We start from the raw sequence: 17,534 nt of genomic DNA, 5'->3' as shown, positions 1-17,534 counted from the left end.
GCGGTCTTATTAAGTGGCAGCTAGGTGAGGGGTACCGGGTTCGATTCCCGGTTCGAGGGCAAGTTTTAATTTAATTTAAACTTGTTCTCGGCCTTTGCGAGGGTTGTGCGGTACCGGGCGAGTGCTTAAACCGTACATGGAGGACACGGTCGAATTTCTAAAAACAAGCACGATTTATAAAAAATCCTATACTTGACGCTGGCTAATGCACAAATCGTGCCAGAGCCATCAAAAAAAAAGGATGGTACGTGGTAGAGACAGATACAACGCCATCTTTCCTAGAGAAAACCTTTTTCGGGTTTTTGAGATTATTAACATAAAACATTAAAAATTACAATTTGTGTAGGCTGCAGTTCACAAATTAATAATCTGAAATGGTTTTAAATCATAAGGCAAGAATTTAGAAAAAGATATTTTTCGAAACAATATGTGTACTTTAATTTAATATGTGTATATCATAGGGTCAATTCCTTTGCCGGCCATTTTGTCGTCAATCCAGTCGCGAAGGTTGGCTACATCCACATAGACACCTGGAGTCCCATCCTGACCACACCCAATGCCCCACGCGACTATACCACTCTGCATGTATCTGTCTTTCTCGTGCTGGAATAAATAAAATATGCAGTCTATAAAAATCTGAATAAAAAACAAACTGTGAAGGTGTGACAGATACTTCGGAACTTGGGACCTATTGATGCACCAACCAGGCTCCAAAAGATAAACCACCACTCCTTATATGGAAATTGTATTCGTTTTTACAACAAGCCAAGCGGAATTAGAGAATTATTACTAAATAAATTCAAAGCTCTCGTTAAACGTACATGAATAAATAAAGCTTTTTATAAATTTGACGAATATTTAAATGATCCAAATCTTATAAATCTAATGATCCAAAGTATTTGTCATCAGGTGATCTGCCGCCTGTGCCTGACACACGACTTTTTGGATCTAAGACATGTCGGTTTCCTCGCGATGTTTTCCTTCACCGTTCGAGCAAATGTTAAATGCGCGCATAGAAAGAAAGTCGGCGCACAGCCGGGGATCGAACCTACGACCTCAGGTATGAGCCACGCTGAAGCCACTCTCTTTCTTCTCAAGTAGAATTTTAAACATTTAATATGAGTAGCCTTACCGGTATAGGGCAAACAAGAGGAGATCCGCCGTCTCCCTTACAAGTATCCTTTCCATTCTCCCCACCAGCGCACATAAAGGTAGCGTGAAGCTTAAAGTATGGACCCAGACGGGTTTTCCGTAGCGCAGTTTGACATTGACGTCTATCTATTACTGGGACTTCCACCTGTCAAAATATAGATAAGATACTAACTATCTATATATATATATAATAAAAATGGTCTTCGTTTGAGGCTCAATCACGCCTAAACCACTGATCGTATCGACATGAAACTACCACCATTCGATGCGAATGATCCTAGATGGTTTATGGCTATTTATTTATTAAATTCCAACGTTCCTTCATTTTTATTGCTGTTTTACTTTTATGAAAATTTATCCATACGGACTTCACCGCGGAACATTCGGGGAGGCTTCCTAGAACCTCTAAACGTCAACATCTGTTAAAAACTCGATTTTCGAAATATTTCAATTTTCTTAGCGGGAAGTTAAAAAGAAGAATAATAAAAATATGAAAAAAAATAAAATAATGAAACATAAAATTTATTTTAATTCGTCCAGCAAAGCGGGCGCGAAACGGCTAGTTATTTATATAAAAATAAGTCGGGTTTTCCTTCCTGACGTTATAGCTCCAGAACGCACGAACCGATTTCTACGGTTTTGCATTCGTTGGAAAGGTCTCGGGCTCCGTGAGGTTTATAGTAAAGAAAATTCAGGAAAAATTTCAACAGAAAAGCGAACCACAAATTTCGGAGTAATCCCGAAAAAACACTTTTTCGGGTTTCTTTCGTTCACGATATCTCTCGAACTAATCAACCGCTTTTGACCAGCTTGGTGGCGATCGACGTGGTTTTTCAAGCTCAAAGGCGGATTAGTTTTTGAAGTTGATCGATAAAGAAACCACTTGAAAAAAAAAAATTCTTATTTTTTTAAGATTTTTCAAAATTTCTCAAAATCTATCGGTCCGAATCGGTTCAAATTCACAGGAAATATAATTTTGAGGGAAATATTTAGAACGCCGTTTAGTAGATTCCGATCGGTTTAAGGAAATGTAGGCATCACGCAGCTGCACGCATTTAACTTTATCGACGAATTTTTGTTATTTCGGCTTGCGGAAATCGTCAGATTATATATTTTTCATTATTCTTGAATTATTTCCTTCAAAATAAAAAAAAAATTAGCTACGCTCGAGAATGTCGAGATGACGTTTTTTTTTTTACAACTTTGTTGCCCTCCCCTTTTTCTCCGTCACTCTCAAATTGTCAGATTAGTGGAATATACACTTTTTAGGATGTAATTAACTCACCCTACCTTAATCTGACGCGCTCGGGAATTTCTGATGGTCAATTTTTTTTTACTAATCTGATCCTGTCTCCTTCACGGGCGGCCTTATATATGGGCCTCATATTTTGTGGAGGTACTTAACCGGGTACAAGGTATCCCCCTATATATTAATCTGCCGCGCTTTAGTAAATCCCGAAATCCCCTCTTGGGCTCCCCTACCATTATATTTTAAAGTTAGTTATTGTTATTATTGCCCTTTTGACGTGACAACGTCTTATACGAGTAATTCGATGGAGCCGGCTGCACGCACGAAAAAATATGACGCACGCGGCGTTACCTCCGAGGCGTTCCATTTAAGACTTGAAGTGCAAGCGAGAGCGCGGAACGAGCGACAAAGAGGCACATACGGTCTCCTGTGATGTCGACTAACCTTTTTGATATTTCCTAAAAAAACTTTATAGCGCACGGACCAAGAGTCTCGACACCGAATGGGACAAAATTTAGGATTCAAGTTGTTTCGGCACAACTTACAGTTTAGGAATGAACTCACCTTTTTCAAAATAACTTGAAAACGTCCATCTTTCCCATACTTGTCCTTTCCCCAACCCGACGCTAAGCATCGAGTCCCAGGGAGAGTTCGTTCTCTTGGTGGTGGCAGGCACACGATGCCGACGTTCACAGCATACTCCATTGGAGATGCGAGGAAGAGGAGAGCAATGTCGTAGAAGAGATTTTCTTGAAAAGGTTTTGTTTAAAAGTTTTGGAAGATATTTTAAAATGAATTCTAAACTTGTACGAATTTCAACAATAGTGTGTTTCAAAGGTAAAAATTGATTAAAGCAAATATCCTGTCACAACTAAAGGACGATTATTAGTTAGTAGACATTTATAATTTTAACTAGCTGTTCCCTGCCACGCTGTGGCACATTGTGATTGAATGGTTGAGAAATAAGAAACAAAACATAGAAAACATTTCATATAAGTTTAATTTTGCAATACTTGTGGAAAAAAACAAAAAAATGACACAAAAAAATAGATAAACACAATCCTTGATGCGGATTGAAAATATGAAAAATATTTATCATGCTGAAATTTCAGCTCGATCAGTGTAGAAGTTTTGAGTTTTTAAAGCGTACACAAACCTACATAACATTTTTATATATGTATATAGATAGACTAGCGGACCCGACAGACGTTGTCCTGCATGATATTTCAAGCGATTAGGATATTAAATAAAGTATGAAAGTATGGAGTGCAGCGCCATCTACTGGGCTGATTTGTGAATCCAAACCATCCAGGGTGCCCAAACGCATAAGATTCATTCAAATCGGTCTTTCTCTTTCTTTCTCTAACAGGAGACAAACGGGCAGGAGGCTCACCTGATGTTAAGTAATACCATGGACACTCTCAATACCAGAGGGCTCGCGAGTGCGTTGCCTGCCTTTTAAGAATTGGTACGTTTTTGAGTCTAATCGGTCAAATCGGTCCAGCCGTTTAAGAGGAATTCATGCACACGTACAGTAGAATTATATATATAAAGATGTTTAATAATTAATCGGTTTTAAACATACTCTTATTAAAGTCCTGGTGAATTACGATTTCTGAGACATCTCTGTCTTGGTAAGGGTAAGTCTCCTTCGTGGTCTGGGTATCCCATTCCCCAGCTCTCACTCTAAATGCTTCAGAGGCAGCAACATAGTGTGCTGCAGTCAGAACTGCTCTGGGGTGAATGAGAGAGCCTCCACCAACGTATACGTTCCGTTTCTTTCCTTCTGGATCCTCTGCATCCACTGGCTCGATCCTGGAATCAACGAATACAGTTATCATAAGTCATAATAGTATTTTTTGTCACAAATATATTATAAGAATGAAAAATCTATATTTTTACTAGCTGATCTGGCAAATGTCGTTTTGCCATGTATATTTAAAAAAAATATAGGGGTTGATCGTAGAGGGGTGAAAGTTAGGGGTTGTATGTATTTTTTAATGCTGTATCATAAAAATATCTAAAAATAAAAATAAAAAAAGGGGTGGACTACCCTTAACATTTAGGGGGATGAAAAATAGATGTTGTCCGATTCTCAGACATACCCAATAAGCACACAAAATTTTATGAGAATCGGTCGAGCCGTTTCGGAGGAGTATGGCAACGAAAACTGTGACACGAGAATTTTATATATTAGATTTTTTCATATAGAATTTTTTTTTACTTTAATATGGCAACCATCCACGGGAATTCTCCGAATTCCGCTTCATCATCTCTGTCGCCTGTGATACGAAAACCAACATCATCTCGATCACGCCGGCCGCAACCTTCGCGCTGGAAAATCGAATTGTACGAAATAAATATTGATAAGTTAAAACCAGTGAGAATATAATATAAGGTATCAAAATCAAAAATTATTTATTCATATAGGTAACACGATGTACACTTATGAACGCCAGTTCTCCAATCAAGGGCTTAGAACGGAAGAGAAGAACTGGCAGTTAACTCTCCGCCACTGTTTTTAATCGCCAAGTTTTTTGTTTTACACAATGTGTGTAAGGAGCTGCAACCATTACACCATGATCCACATGACATCTTGAGAAATAAATAATAATAAATTAAAAACAAAGAATTGTCCTCTATCAGCAGGAGGTACCTATGGTGAAATAGGAGTACGTACTTACATTAGCGTGGGAACAACACGCAAATACATAGTTGAAATACAAGAATTTAAGTACGACCAGTCACCACAAGTAGCACCCATTCACGAGTATCGTCATACTAGATGGCCAGCCATCGGCCTCCTCGCCATATTTTAGGGAGAGAGACAACCCGACGCATGGACGTCGCCACAAGCAATGACATAAGGCTATGTTCACATGTAACGCGCGTCAACGCGCGATCAAATTTGAAGAGCGTTCAGATGATGAGCGCTAACGCGCGTTGCGAGAGTACTCGTCAGTCTAGTTCGGTAGAACGTAGAAAATGGACGTGGAAGAGGCTATTATTTTGTGGTTATATTATAAAGAAAAATATAGAAAAAGAAAACGTACACATTGGGTTCATCCAATTTTGAAAAAAAATACAAATTATATTATATTTTTTATACAAATTTGCTATATTCCAACTTGCTGACCTTTTTTCTACTTCATCGATTAGTAATTCGATGTCAATATCTTCAATTTCACTCATTTTAAATGCGAGAACAAAATATAATTACGAAAATTAACAAAATTACATGCGATTGCGATGAAAGCGCGCGCTCATCTGAACAGCAAACGGACACATTACATTAATATCAAAGCGCGCGTCAACGCGCGATCACCTGGGTCTAGAGACTTTTTCTCTGAGCGCTGTGTTGACGCGCGTTAACGCGCGCTTATGTGAACAGTTGTATGAAAATACCACAATATCTAGTCGCGCGATTTGAAAACGCGCGTCAAGTTTTTGCCATCTGAACATAGCCTTCTGTGAACTTGGCTTCTATATCTGTTTGTTCTTAATACGCAAGTAGGTGATCAGCTCTCGGAGTTTGGCAGGACTATCTCGCTGTTGAATTGTAATAAGCTTCAAATGAACATGCTCTCCAATGAAACAATGAGACATGAACTATATATGGGCTAAAATTAAGGCGTCGCCGACATAAGAGTACATACCCGATCAACAGGTGGTGCTGTGGTTATAAGATCTCCAGGCTTCCATCTATTAGACAATGAGCAGCACACCTCATTGTATGAGCAGGGACGGCTTTGATCTCTGAAAACGTGAACATACATACAATCTGCAACATCGATGACGTCATCCTTATCAGTGTTTCAGACCACTGAGTATATTTAAAAGTACCAGCCAAGTCCCCACGCATCCTAACCCAAGGTCTGGAGACGCTCTTGTACTGGTGGTGGTAAAACCCTCCCATTCCCCCATAGGTGGGGTATGACACGAGCTGAGCTGCAAAGCCTTTAAGCCTTGCAAGATTCCAATTCTATAAGAAAAATTGCGTGCGTACAAAGTACACATGTCAGAAGTGAAACTTCTTTGTAAATTAATTATTACTTAGGTAAAAGCCCCAATAGCTGATCATGTACCAGTATATCACTCAATGTATTTGTATATCTATATTCACACTGTTTACACACTGTATACGTGCTAAAATAAATAAATAAAAATATGTGTTTACTGCACAAGAACTACTAATCGAATATATCAACCAAAAGCGTGTATTTTTTTTCGATTTCCCGTAGGTACTCTCTCTCTCAATCTATCTCACTATACCACTCTCCCACCTCTCGCTTCATGGCACTGTGCGTGATGCGACGTTCGCTCTATCTCACTCTGCCTCTAGATCTTTCTCACTTGCGTGCTCCATACTCTCGCTCCACGACTGTTTAATTTATGCTACGTTCGCCCTTTCTCACTCTCTCTCAATCGGTCTCAATCGCTCTCTCCCTTTTCTTCAAAAAAACGCTGCACATATTCTGCGCTTACGCTGCTAATTCATCTCTGTGCCATATTTTTCGTCTATCGAGCAACCCACGCTTTTTCACAATAATACCAGTATTTTTTGTTCATTACGATTTTCAGCCTAAATTAGGAATTATTTTTCACTTTTTAGTTTGATGTGCTTTAAAAGCGTGTGTTCTAGTTTTTTTAAACTATTATTTATTAAAATTAAAATTTCAAAATAAAATAATATTTTATATTTTATTCAGAATAATTTATTGAAATCTCAAATGACGAATTGTAAATTAAAATGCCACGTTAAGATTTGTATAAATATGAACAAGACTTAAAAATTAGTTTGCAAAAGAAGTTTCCCTTCTGACGTGTACTTTGTACGCACTTTTATTTACTATTTATTTATATAGAAGTGTACAAATAAAAGTTACCTCGTATCAATGATTCCCACTCCATCAGTTATCACAGAATTGTTTGCGTTACACAGATAACTGTTAACACACACGCCGGATGATCCATCATCCAACACACATGATGCGGGCGTGGCTGATGTAGCTGTCAAAAATAAGGCATAGAAATTATAAACATGTGTTAGCTTTTAATACAGTAATACCCCGGACTTACGCGATAGGTGGCACCGAGAGCTATCCGCGTAAGTCGGGGTACAATTTTGCATCTAAAGACATACAAAGTATGTTTAATTGGGACTGGAGACTAAATAGACCAATAACTTAGGAAATAATTAGTATCTAATTCTAGATAATATGATAATATATATAATATGATATATGACAAACTACATATTTATTTAATTAAATTCTAAGCATTTTTATGAAACATATGCTTTTGCTACAAGTGCGCATGTGCAATAATTACTCATTTGACTCATTCGGTTATTTACGAATTGTTAAGAATTGACTGGAACAACTGCCCGAAGTGGGAAGGTCGAGTCGGAGTGAGGACTAGATGATAAAAGAGGTTGTAACACATGCGCACAGGCAATTCCTTTGTTCAAGTTTGAAGTTATACAGTTTACGTAAAATCAATCTGTGAATTATAGTGAATCATGTCATCATTGGAGTGTTTAATTTCCTCAACTAGCCGCTAATACATGTGTGTAAACTATAAACTACAAGCTCATCAGAATGCCAAATCATAAAATGACTGCACGACTGATTTGAGCGCGACCGCCGCGGAAAACCGCTGTGAGAGTTCGTAAAGTGAGTTACAGAATCGCAAGGCAGATCCCATATTTTAGACATAGACATAACATTTATTACAAACGAAAACACACACACATAAACGCACAAAATAACAATACTTAAAAAAAAAAGACATCAAAAACAATAAAAATTAAAAATAAAAGATTCCCTTTTGCCATTCGGTTCGCTTCCAGTGTGCAATGTGTGTGTACTGTGGTTGTAATTGGCCCTGGCTCAGCATTATGCTGAGGAGCAAAAAGTTTTTGCAGTGCATCTGATCTCTAAAACTTCCTGGTGCTGATGAGTATTTAAAATTGCCTTTAGAATTTTAGAATTCTATAAATTGTCACCAAATTAGTATAATATAGTCTAAAACAACTTACCACGTACCGGCACAATGGTAGAAGGTTTCTTCTGACCAAGGTTTCGAGGACGTTCGCCAAATACCTGTTTGATCATCGTATCGAAGTCTCCAGAGATACTGTCCTGGCAAAACGCCAGGGATATGATAGCGCCTAGTATCAGTAATTTGTTCATCTGGAATAAAATGTTGTAATATGTTATATGCTATTTTATTGTTTATCTGAAATTAAGACCACTATAGCGTACCTTATGCAATTACATACATATAACAAAAAAAAGAAAATCAGGTTATACATAAGTAAGCAACGGGTGGCCTTATCGCTAACAAGCGATTTCTTCCAAGCAACCCTAATGTGGAACAATAAAAAAGAAACAAATACAGAAGGTACAAGAAGTGCATAAATAAAAATCACTAACACGTAACTATAACTAAAATAAAATAAAGTAAACTCGAAAGAAACATAAAAAAAATCTATAAATATAAAAATTAAACCCGTTTTCCGTTGTCACGACATAACATGAAAACGGCTTGACCGATTTGTCTGATTCTTTTTTTATAATATTCCTTGAAGTACTAGGATGGTTCTTACGGAGAGAAAAATAAAAAAAAATGAGTGAAAACGTCTAAAAACAACACTTTTCTATATTCCCATACAAAATATTCGTAATAATATTTAAAGTCAATTTGAACTTTAATACCATAGCATAAAGTTCAAGTGTGGAGGGGTTCCAGGAAGGTAAATTTTTATTTTTTGACATAATGTTTTTGTTGTCTTATCAATTTTCTTTTTTTTATCTTACTAGCTAGACCGGTGTCCTAGCTCTTTACCTTACTAGCTAGACGGAATCGACTGTTAGGCGGTACGATGTTCGCCAGGCCAGCTAGTAATTAATAAAAATATGTATAAACAAAAATTTAAAAGCCAATCAAAAGGTTAAATGAGTCACAATATATAAGTAGTAGCTAATTACGAGGCAGAAAAAAATGATCAAAAAGAAGCTTTTTAAACAAATTTAAAGACAGCTCGTCTGATATCAATAATTGGTAAGGAAATCCATAGCAGGATACTTTGCACAGTAAGGCCGTTTCTCCACTGCTCTGGTCCGGCAAACGTTAATTACCGATCCGATTTAGAAACTCACAACAGTACTTACGTACTTCTCCACTACTCCGGCATCCGGTTTTTAACGATCCGATAACTTGCTAGATCGGAACGCGGTGTTTTATCGGTCCAAGTATCCAAGAGGTTATAAATTATTATTCACAGGTTTATTTATAGTTTATTTAATTTGAAAGAATCTAGATAACCTGGACCAAACCACATTATGTTGCTATTTATTTATATTTTTATACCATAGTATTAGTGAATTATTTATTAAGTAGATTACAATATTTTAAGATAGGCAATATATAAAAGTAATAAACTTGCCAGCGCAATAAAATATTCAGGATTTAGAACGTTTTATTAATAAAATAAAGTATGTGGGTTTTAATTAATATAAGTGTTGCATGATAAATATACAAGTATCGATTATTGTCAGATCGGATATAGTGGAGAAGCGCTATCCGGCCTACCGATATTTTTATCATGACTCATTCCGGTATCCGACGCCGGACCGGAGCAGTGGAGAAAGGGCCTAAAGGAAGAGTGACGGAATTCATTTATATAACATTTGTTAGTCCAGTGCCTGTTATCTGTAGCTCTCATGATGCAATTATGAAACCATTAATAAAAATAATAATTGACAAATTTTAATAATATCTTCAACCTTGTATCGGTCTTGGGTTTTTACAATAATTGGAAACATACGACAACAAATATCAAGTTTGCAAATTCGAAGTAGTTATATAGTACTACGAGTAGATATACACACTCTAAATAGGTATATGTATGTCGCAGCCAACTAGATTAATAAGCCATTCAATGAACAGCCTAGCCTTTTAACTAAACGGCGCTGTTTAACTACCGGCCTGAAACATATTCAGCCGTAGCGTTTGTAACATCATTTAATAAACTGGCTGGCTAATGCTTAGGGCATAAAACAGCTAGCATAAAAATATTTCTCTAACATTAAATTGCTTAAGTCAAATTCACATTATTATTGTCAATACGTTTTCCATGGTACTTATTGTTTTTCATTAAACTTTGGAAAACACCATCAAAGTTGTGGTTTGCCAACGCCATATTGATAGTTTTTGAGTTTTGTTTCGAGTTTTAGAAAAGCGAACTAACTTTAAATTAACAGTCAACAGGCCTGGCAAGTAATTAAACGTCATCGATCAAGTCATTTTTCTAGCTGTTTGATCAACTAGCTAAATATCTTTTAGGCCGCTAGTTAAACGGCGCTGTTTACTTAAGAGGCTAGACTATTTATTGAATGGCTAATTTAGCTAGTTGGCTGCGACATCAGGCATAGCCCAGACTTTAAATATAATTCTAGTAAAACAAAAATTAGTTCACTTTTGTTTTGTTTAATAGAAATCATTTGTTTGTTTGTTGTGGTGTCGGAACGTGTTCTTAAAAATCAAGTTTAAAATTGCGCGGTAATAATATGTAAGCTACTCAATGAATTTTAATGAAACTTTATTGTTAAACAGCTTACACATCAGAAAAACAAACAGGCTGCATTTTATAAAGATATCGTGTGATTTGTCCAAAATATCAATATTATCTACCATCTGCGAGCTATTCTGGCGTGCGCTGGCAAAACCGCTAGAGTTACACATATGTAATGTATGATGGAAATGTTTATCGTAAATAGTCCTACAAAAAAGTCCGCCACAATATATATTTATATCTTATGTGTAAGCCATTATAGCCAAAATAGTGAACCATAACTACAATAAAAATTTATAATTAATTTCTAATGCTCATTTAATTGATGTCTAAATGAAAATAGATACTTATATCGCTTCTCTTCTGGTATTTAAATTTATATTATTTTAATCCTGCACAGACGAAGTCGCGGGCACCAGCTAGTACATATATAGAAAGCGTCCAACATTATACACAACCATTTGGGAATGACGCGCACGTATTGTTTTCTGACGTGCAAAACAACACAAACGAGACAAGAGACCTTCAAAAAGCTGTTTGGTTTGTTACAACCAGATCTTGACTGATTATGTCTCCATTCATAACTATTGACGAAACATGGCTTCACACTAAAATCAAAAGTGTGTGTGTCAGCTACGACGCACGATTGGAGTTTACTCCTTACGAACGATAATTATGATATATATCGAATAGAAAAAAAGGGGAAATGAACGCATCTGCTAAAATGATAAGAGAAACAAACATATATCTGTAATTATTCGGATTATTTATATTACTTCAATAAAGCGTATTACATAAAGTATGTTACAAAACAATATAAATAATAATAATAATCTATTATTTAAAATAAATATTGATTTCTATACAAAACGGCACGAACGCCTTCCATACTTTATAAGCTGTGGTGTTTCCCAGGCTTATAGTTTCGGCTTGTGTCAAATGCACTGCAGAACAAAGATGGCGATAATGTTCTGTGGCTGTCGACCATATTTTCATACTAAAGGTGGTAAGAATATATGTTTTTATAATGTAAATGTTTGTAGTCATCTATGCCCAAATAGGATTTTCTTTCTGTGACCAAAGTTACCTTTATAGTAAGAGAAGAATAAGAATGAACAATCTTTTTAGTTTTAATTTCACTGACCATTACTATTGACAAATGGCACGCTAGACAATCTACTTTTATTTTTTACACCTTTCAACACTGACAATGTTGTAACGTGGCTGTCAAAACGTGAATTCAAAATAGAAAAGTCTGTGTAATGTATTCCATCTCATTCTTTTACACGTTCAATCCTACAGATATATATGTTTGTCTCTTTCTACATAACGCCTCAACTTTTCGTGTTACACTTGATTTTACTCCTCATAAAATTTCCGTACCGGCCTTATAACTCAAATCGTTTCTTAAGGAGTAAACTCCAAAAAACAGTCCATAACTTGGAAAACACGATATCTAACTGATGGCTGGGCAATGGCCATGCGTCATACTCGTGAACGGGTGCTACTTGTGGTAACTGGTCGTACTTGGATTCGTGTATGCGGTGATGTTAGTTATTTCGACTATGTGTTTGCGTGTTGTTCCCACGAGAATGTAAGTGCAATCTATTTCACCATGCCTCCTGCTGATAAAGGACAAAACTTTGTTTTTTTTGACGTGATAACGTCTTTAAAATCGTTTTAGTCGGGTGACATGTTCAGAAACTTGTGTCACACCAAAACCTCACGAGCGCGATCGCAGGTATAACGAGAGAGAGACGGACCGATCTCCCGTCTCATCTCGAGCGCTGCCAGTCATTCCGTGAATGTATGAAGAAAAATGTATATCATAGTCGAATAAGTAAACTTGTCATTTTACACCCGAAATGTATCATCAAAAGTGTGAATAAAACGATAGATATAATTTAAAATTTGAAAAAATTGTTATCTTCATTAATTCCTTACTTCCCAAAAACTTATATCACCAATAAGACGTTATCACGTAAACATCTCGATCGTAAACCTACTTTACACACAACCAATTTTTTTTTTTTAATTCATGTTATTATTATTAATTACTTAATATGTCATGTGGAACATGGTGTAATGGTTGCAGATCCTTTATAAGGTTGTCTAAAAAAATGGCGATTAAAAAGAGAGGCGGAGAGTTTATTGCCAGTTCTTCTCTTCCGTTCTACGCCCTTGATTTGAGAACTGGCAGTAAATGTAAAATTAGAAGCATTAATTTACTGACGAGTCATAAGTGTACATTATGTTACCTATATGATTAAATGATTTTTTACTTTACTTTTACTAACTCCGAAGCAATTTAAAGGCGATTCCATCAACCGGTCAGATCAGCTGTTTTTACTGGGGCAGTTGATCGAATCAACATTTCGAAATCAGTGATGAAACGTAATATTTACTATAAGAGGCGATAGCCATATTCACGTTTATTATTTATTTATAACTAGCTGGCCTGGCGAACATCGTACCGCTTAACAGTCGATTCTTTATTTTTTTTAAATACTTATTCTGCTATTCGGGACACCGGTCTAGCTAAGATAAAAAAAAGAAAGTTGATAATACAACAAATACATTATGTCAAAAAATTAAAATTTACCTTCCCGGAACCCCTCCACTAACACTTGAACTTTATGATATGGTATTAAAATTCAAATTGACTTTTAAGTATTATTACGAATATTATGTATGGGAATATAGAAAAGTGTTGTTTTTAGACTTTTTCACTCATTTTTTTTAATTTTTCTCCATCCTCGTACTTCAAAGAATATTCTAAAAAAGAATTGGCCAAATCGGTCAAGCCGTTTTCATGTTATGTCGTGACAACGGAAAACGGGTTTCATTTTTATATATATAGATAGGTTGGGGAAAAAGTTTCTTCGCATTTTTTAAGAAAATTGAAAATCATTTTTTAATATAGTTTATTTACATTTAACTAGAGTATGTAGGTACCATTTTGTTCGATAACTTTTTGCCATCATTTAGGTAGGGACATGATCCCATTGCTATAGAAATTTAGGGGCTTCTGATCAAAATACCGCGACAATTGGTTTTGGCAGTCCTCTCGTGATGTTAACCTGACACTGCCTAAAGAATTCTGAAGAGACTGAAACAGGAAATCTGAAGGTGCAAGGTCAGGACTAAACGTCGGATGCATTATCACCTCCCAGCCAAGCTCTCTTAGTTTTTGCTGAGTGGCTAAAGATGATTGGAATTATCTTCTTTAAAATCTCAACTTTCCTGCCAACAAAACCAGCCAGATGCATAATATAGTATAGCCAAAGAGATTTTATTACAAGTTCATACATACTATAATGCGAAAAGACTTTTTCCCCAACCTAATACAATATATAAATATAACACTTCGTTGTAGTATAATACAATTGACAAAATTAAATGTAAAGGAGGACAACTGGTGGACTTATAGCTTTCGAGCGATCACTTCCAGACAACCACTTTTTTATTACATCCGTTAAGTTTTATGTTTTTTTTTTAATTATGATCGAATGAATAATTAATGTATTTAAACAGGTATAATCTTATTATTTTCCTCTATATATTTTAGTTTCTTTATCATTTTAGATACTCGTCAGAATCATAGTAAGGGCGGGGCTAGTTTAGCAATTTTTCACTTGCTTGGATATAGCTCCTCAATGATAAGTCTCAATGAGTTGTTATGTGTCCTGATGGATTAGTAATTTATCCCTCAACAAAAGTGTTCATAGTATTTTTTTGTAACAAGTCCAATATAATAGCTACAGATGTTTAAATGCAGAAAGTCGAATGTAATGTACCCCATAGGTGGGGTAAGTTGAGCAAGGGTATGGGGCAAGTTGAGCACTAAGAAGTAAGAATGTCTAGGCCAAACCATGGATTCTATGTTAATTTGAGATGAAATAAAATATGTGTTAGACAGTCAGCTTATTATTTATAGTCTTTTATTGACAGAACAACAAAATTTAAAGAAATTTTCTTTGTATAATTAACCGAAACTAGAAGCAACAAAACATGAGCATCCATATCTATTCATTACTTCCGATAATTTCTAAAAAAGATTACCAAGGCTGGTGGGTTCTGGTGTCTGTATGGATAGCTACGATTTTTTTGTTTTTAAAACATCATCAACCATTCTTTTCCGGAAATCTTTTTTGCAATTCAGCTTGGTGGAATTTCAGCACACTCTTAGGCAAGGCGATGGACGTCTTTTAGAGAAAAATGCCATTTGTAGCAAGAATTTTTTCAGCAATTCTCTTGTGAGAGAGGATATACTTCCCTCGGTGTTGTATAAGCCCATAAATGAATCATCACCTTCATTTAATTTATTTAAAAGTCAACCAATACCGAATTCTTTAGCGGCGGTATTCACACTTTTTCCCTCATCGTGGACAGCCTTTGCAACATTATTTAAGTATTCAGTAGTGTAAGAACATTTTGTAGTCTTCCTCTTGTTAGTCCGCATCCAAACAAAAATAAAAGATTCATTACTCATCAGTTATTTAAATCGTAGAGTTAGTTGAGCTATAGTTGCTCAACTTACCCCAACCCGGAATTTTAAAAGAAAAGTAGGATTGTAAATAAATGCCTAGAATTAGACCCAAAACCTATTTACAAATCAAAAATACAATAATCTTCTGAAAGATTAACACTCTCCTGATTGAAAACAGAGAACATTTGACAAAGACAGACGAAAACTTGCGATAAACAATGTTTTTACTTTTTGGTCACAAAATAAACAAAACGCCGTGACACTTCACTCACTCGTCGAGCTGCCACTAGCTATCGTGCGATGATTACCTCTCCTACGACTCCTTCTTTTCGCTATTTGATACTCCCGCGTAAGGTGAATAGTTTCCGAGATATTTCGATTGCCCAACTTGCCCCTATGCTCAACTAGCCCCGCTCTACCCTATATCAGTATTCTTAATCTAATAAATTCAAACCCCTAAGTGATAAGGGGTGTCCACCACAAAAAAAAATTATACATCATAAAAAATAATATACCTAATTTTCGACCCCTCTACGATCAACCCCTATTTTTTATTATAGTAATTAGTAGATAGTTATATTATTGAACTAAAAAAAATGGTTCCTAGAAATAAGATAAATGAAAAACAAACGTTTGCCGGGTCACCTAGTAAATACATACATAAATAACTATTAACAGTTAAAAGACAGTCAGTTGAGTTATTGTCCGCGGCTGTGTACTAAATCTTTTTAAATTTAATAAAGTATAATATGTACGATACAGATAATATAAGAATCGACTTTGACTAATAATGTGAAATTCCTTAAGACAAATTTGCGCGCCATTTTGTGTGGCAGAATATGCGAACGATATAGGATTGTACCACCTTAAAAAATTTGTACCATATTCTTGCAATAAATAAATTATTATTATGCTGTGTTTGAAGAATCCTGTCAAATACTTCAACAATATCACCTGTTTACGCTCCTTGACCTTTCGAAGTCATTTGACCTTGCATCTTACGTCGCTCTAGGGAAAAATAGGTTGATAAACATTTGGTAGATGTCGTAAACTCTACTAGTTTTATAAAACTTACCGTTGACGTATTCACAGATTACATTCACCTTGAACACACAAACATTACGTCCAAACATAAGCACGGTCACTTGTGTTATAACTTGAGGTATTCCTCAACAAACAAGCTATTTTTGACGTTGCAAAGTTTTAGACGCCTTTAAGCCGGGTGCAGATCGAAAACTAAGCTATGTCAAGGCTAAACTAAGCTATGCCAAGGAAGCTAGGCTAAGCTAAGCTAGAAATAAATAGCGTGCACACCAACAGCTAAGTCAAAGCTCAGTCAGTGTTGCGTAGTTCAATTAGATGTATGTGCAAAGGGTGTGCGGGGTAGCGGGAGGGGCTTAGTTTAGCTCGTGTAGCTGCGCATCGGCATACACAACTAACTTAGTTCGCATAGTTTGCGGTCTGCACACAAGTATGGAAAACTGCATCAGCTATGCGAGCTAAGCTAAACTAACTTAGCATAGCTCTTTGTCTGCAACCTGTATTATTGACGAGACATATTTTTTTGTTTACGTTGTTGTACGCGCTACAACTCTACAATTTACGACGGTCTCTACGTATATAAAGACATGTCAAATTTTGTTTTTTTTTTTCATTTTTACCTTTCTCTTGTCTACCTTTATGTGTATGTAAGATTTTTTTATAATATTTTTTGGTTTACTAGATAAACTTATCGTATAATAGAACCAGTAGATTGGTTTCACTTACTTGATGTCGGATATACAAACAACTATATATATAGATATAAATATATATATATATATATCTGCAGTGGATTTCGATGCTATAGTCATCAGTCTATCAATCACTGTGCCTAGATATCGTATTTTCGAGACACGTTCCAAGGTCTGATTGGTGAGGTATATATGTTGCGTGAAAAACTTCGGTGTTCGGTTTATTGTCATATATTTTGTTTTATATTTCCCTAGTTACTAGGGAAATAGAATTATAATATTGCGTTCTACCAGGACCTAGTACGCAATATTTTAATACGGTTAAGTGGTGTG

The 17,534-nt window shown here is 35.8% G+C and overlaps 1 protein-coding gene across 1 annotated transcript; it reads right to left on the bottom strand.

Annotated features, from left to right (window-relative positions):
* Positions 1-370: 370 nt before the first annotated feature.
* LOC125058857 (phenoloxidase-activating factor 2-like) lies at positions 371-16,708 on the bottom strand. Its single transcript, XM_047663002.1, has 9 exons — positions 16,544-16,708; positions 8,442-8,595; positions 7,288-7,411; positions 6,058-6,157; positions 4,626-4,735; positions 3,987-4,216; positions 2,966-3,150; positions 1,133-1,297; positions 371-603 (listed from the first exon to the last, which is right to left on the bottom strand). The coding sequence occupies exons 2-9, from the start codon at positions 8,593-8,595 to the stop codon at positions 442-444; spliced, it is 1,230 nt and encodes a 409-aa protein (XP_047518958.1). The 5' UTR covers positions 16,544-16,708; the 3' UTR covers positions 371-441.
* Between the last annotated feature and the right edge of the window lie 826 nt (positions 16,709-17,534).

The sequence above is a fragment of the Pieris napi genome, chromosome 18 (assembly GCF_905475465.1).
Source record: "Pieris napi chromosome 18, ilPieNapi1.2, whole genome shotgun sequence".
NCBI lineage: Eukaryota > Metazoa > Arthropoda > Insecta > Lepidoptera > Pieridae > Pieris > Pieris napi.
This window is presented reverse-complemented; position numbering and strand designations above follow the sequence as displayed.

Excerpts from the sequence above, each read along its gene's own strand:
- LOC125058857 (XM_047663002.1), bottom strand. The coding sequence starts at position 8,595 with ATGAACAAATTACTGATACTAGGCGCTATCATATCCCTGGCGTTTTGC. Across the intron at positions 6,158-7,287 it reads GTGGGAATCATTGATACGAG|AGATCAAAGCCGTCCCTGCT; the intron begins GTAACTTTTATT and ends TCACGTTTTCAG. Across the intron at positions 4,736-6,057 it reads CAGCACCACCTGTTGATCGG|CGCGAAGGTTGCGGCCGGCG; the intron begins GTATGTACTCTT and ends TCGATTTTCCAG.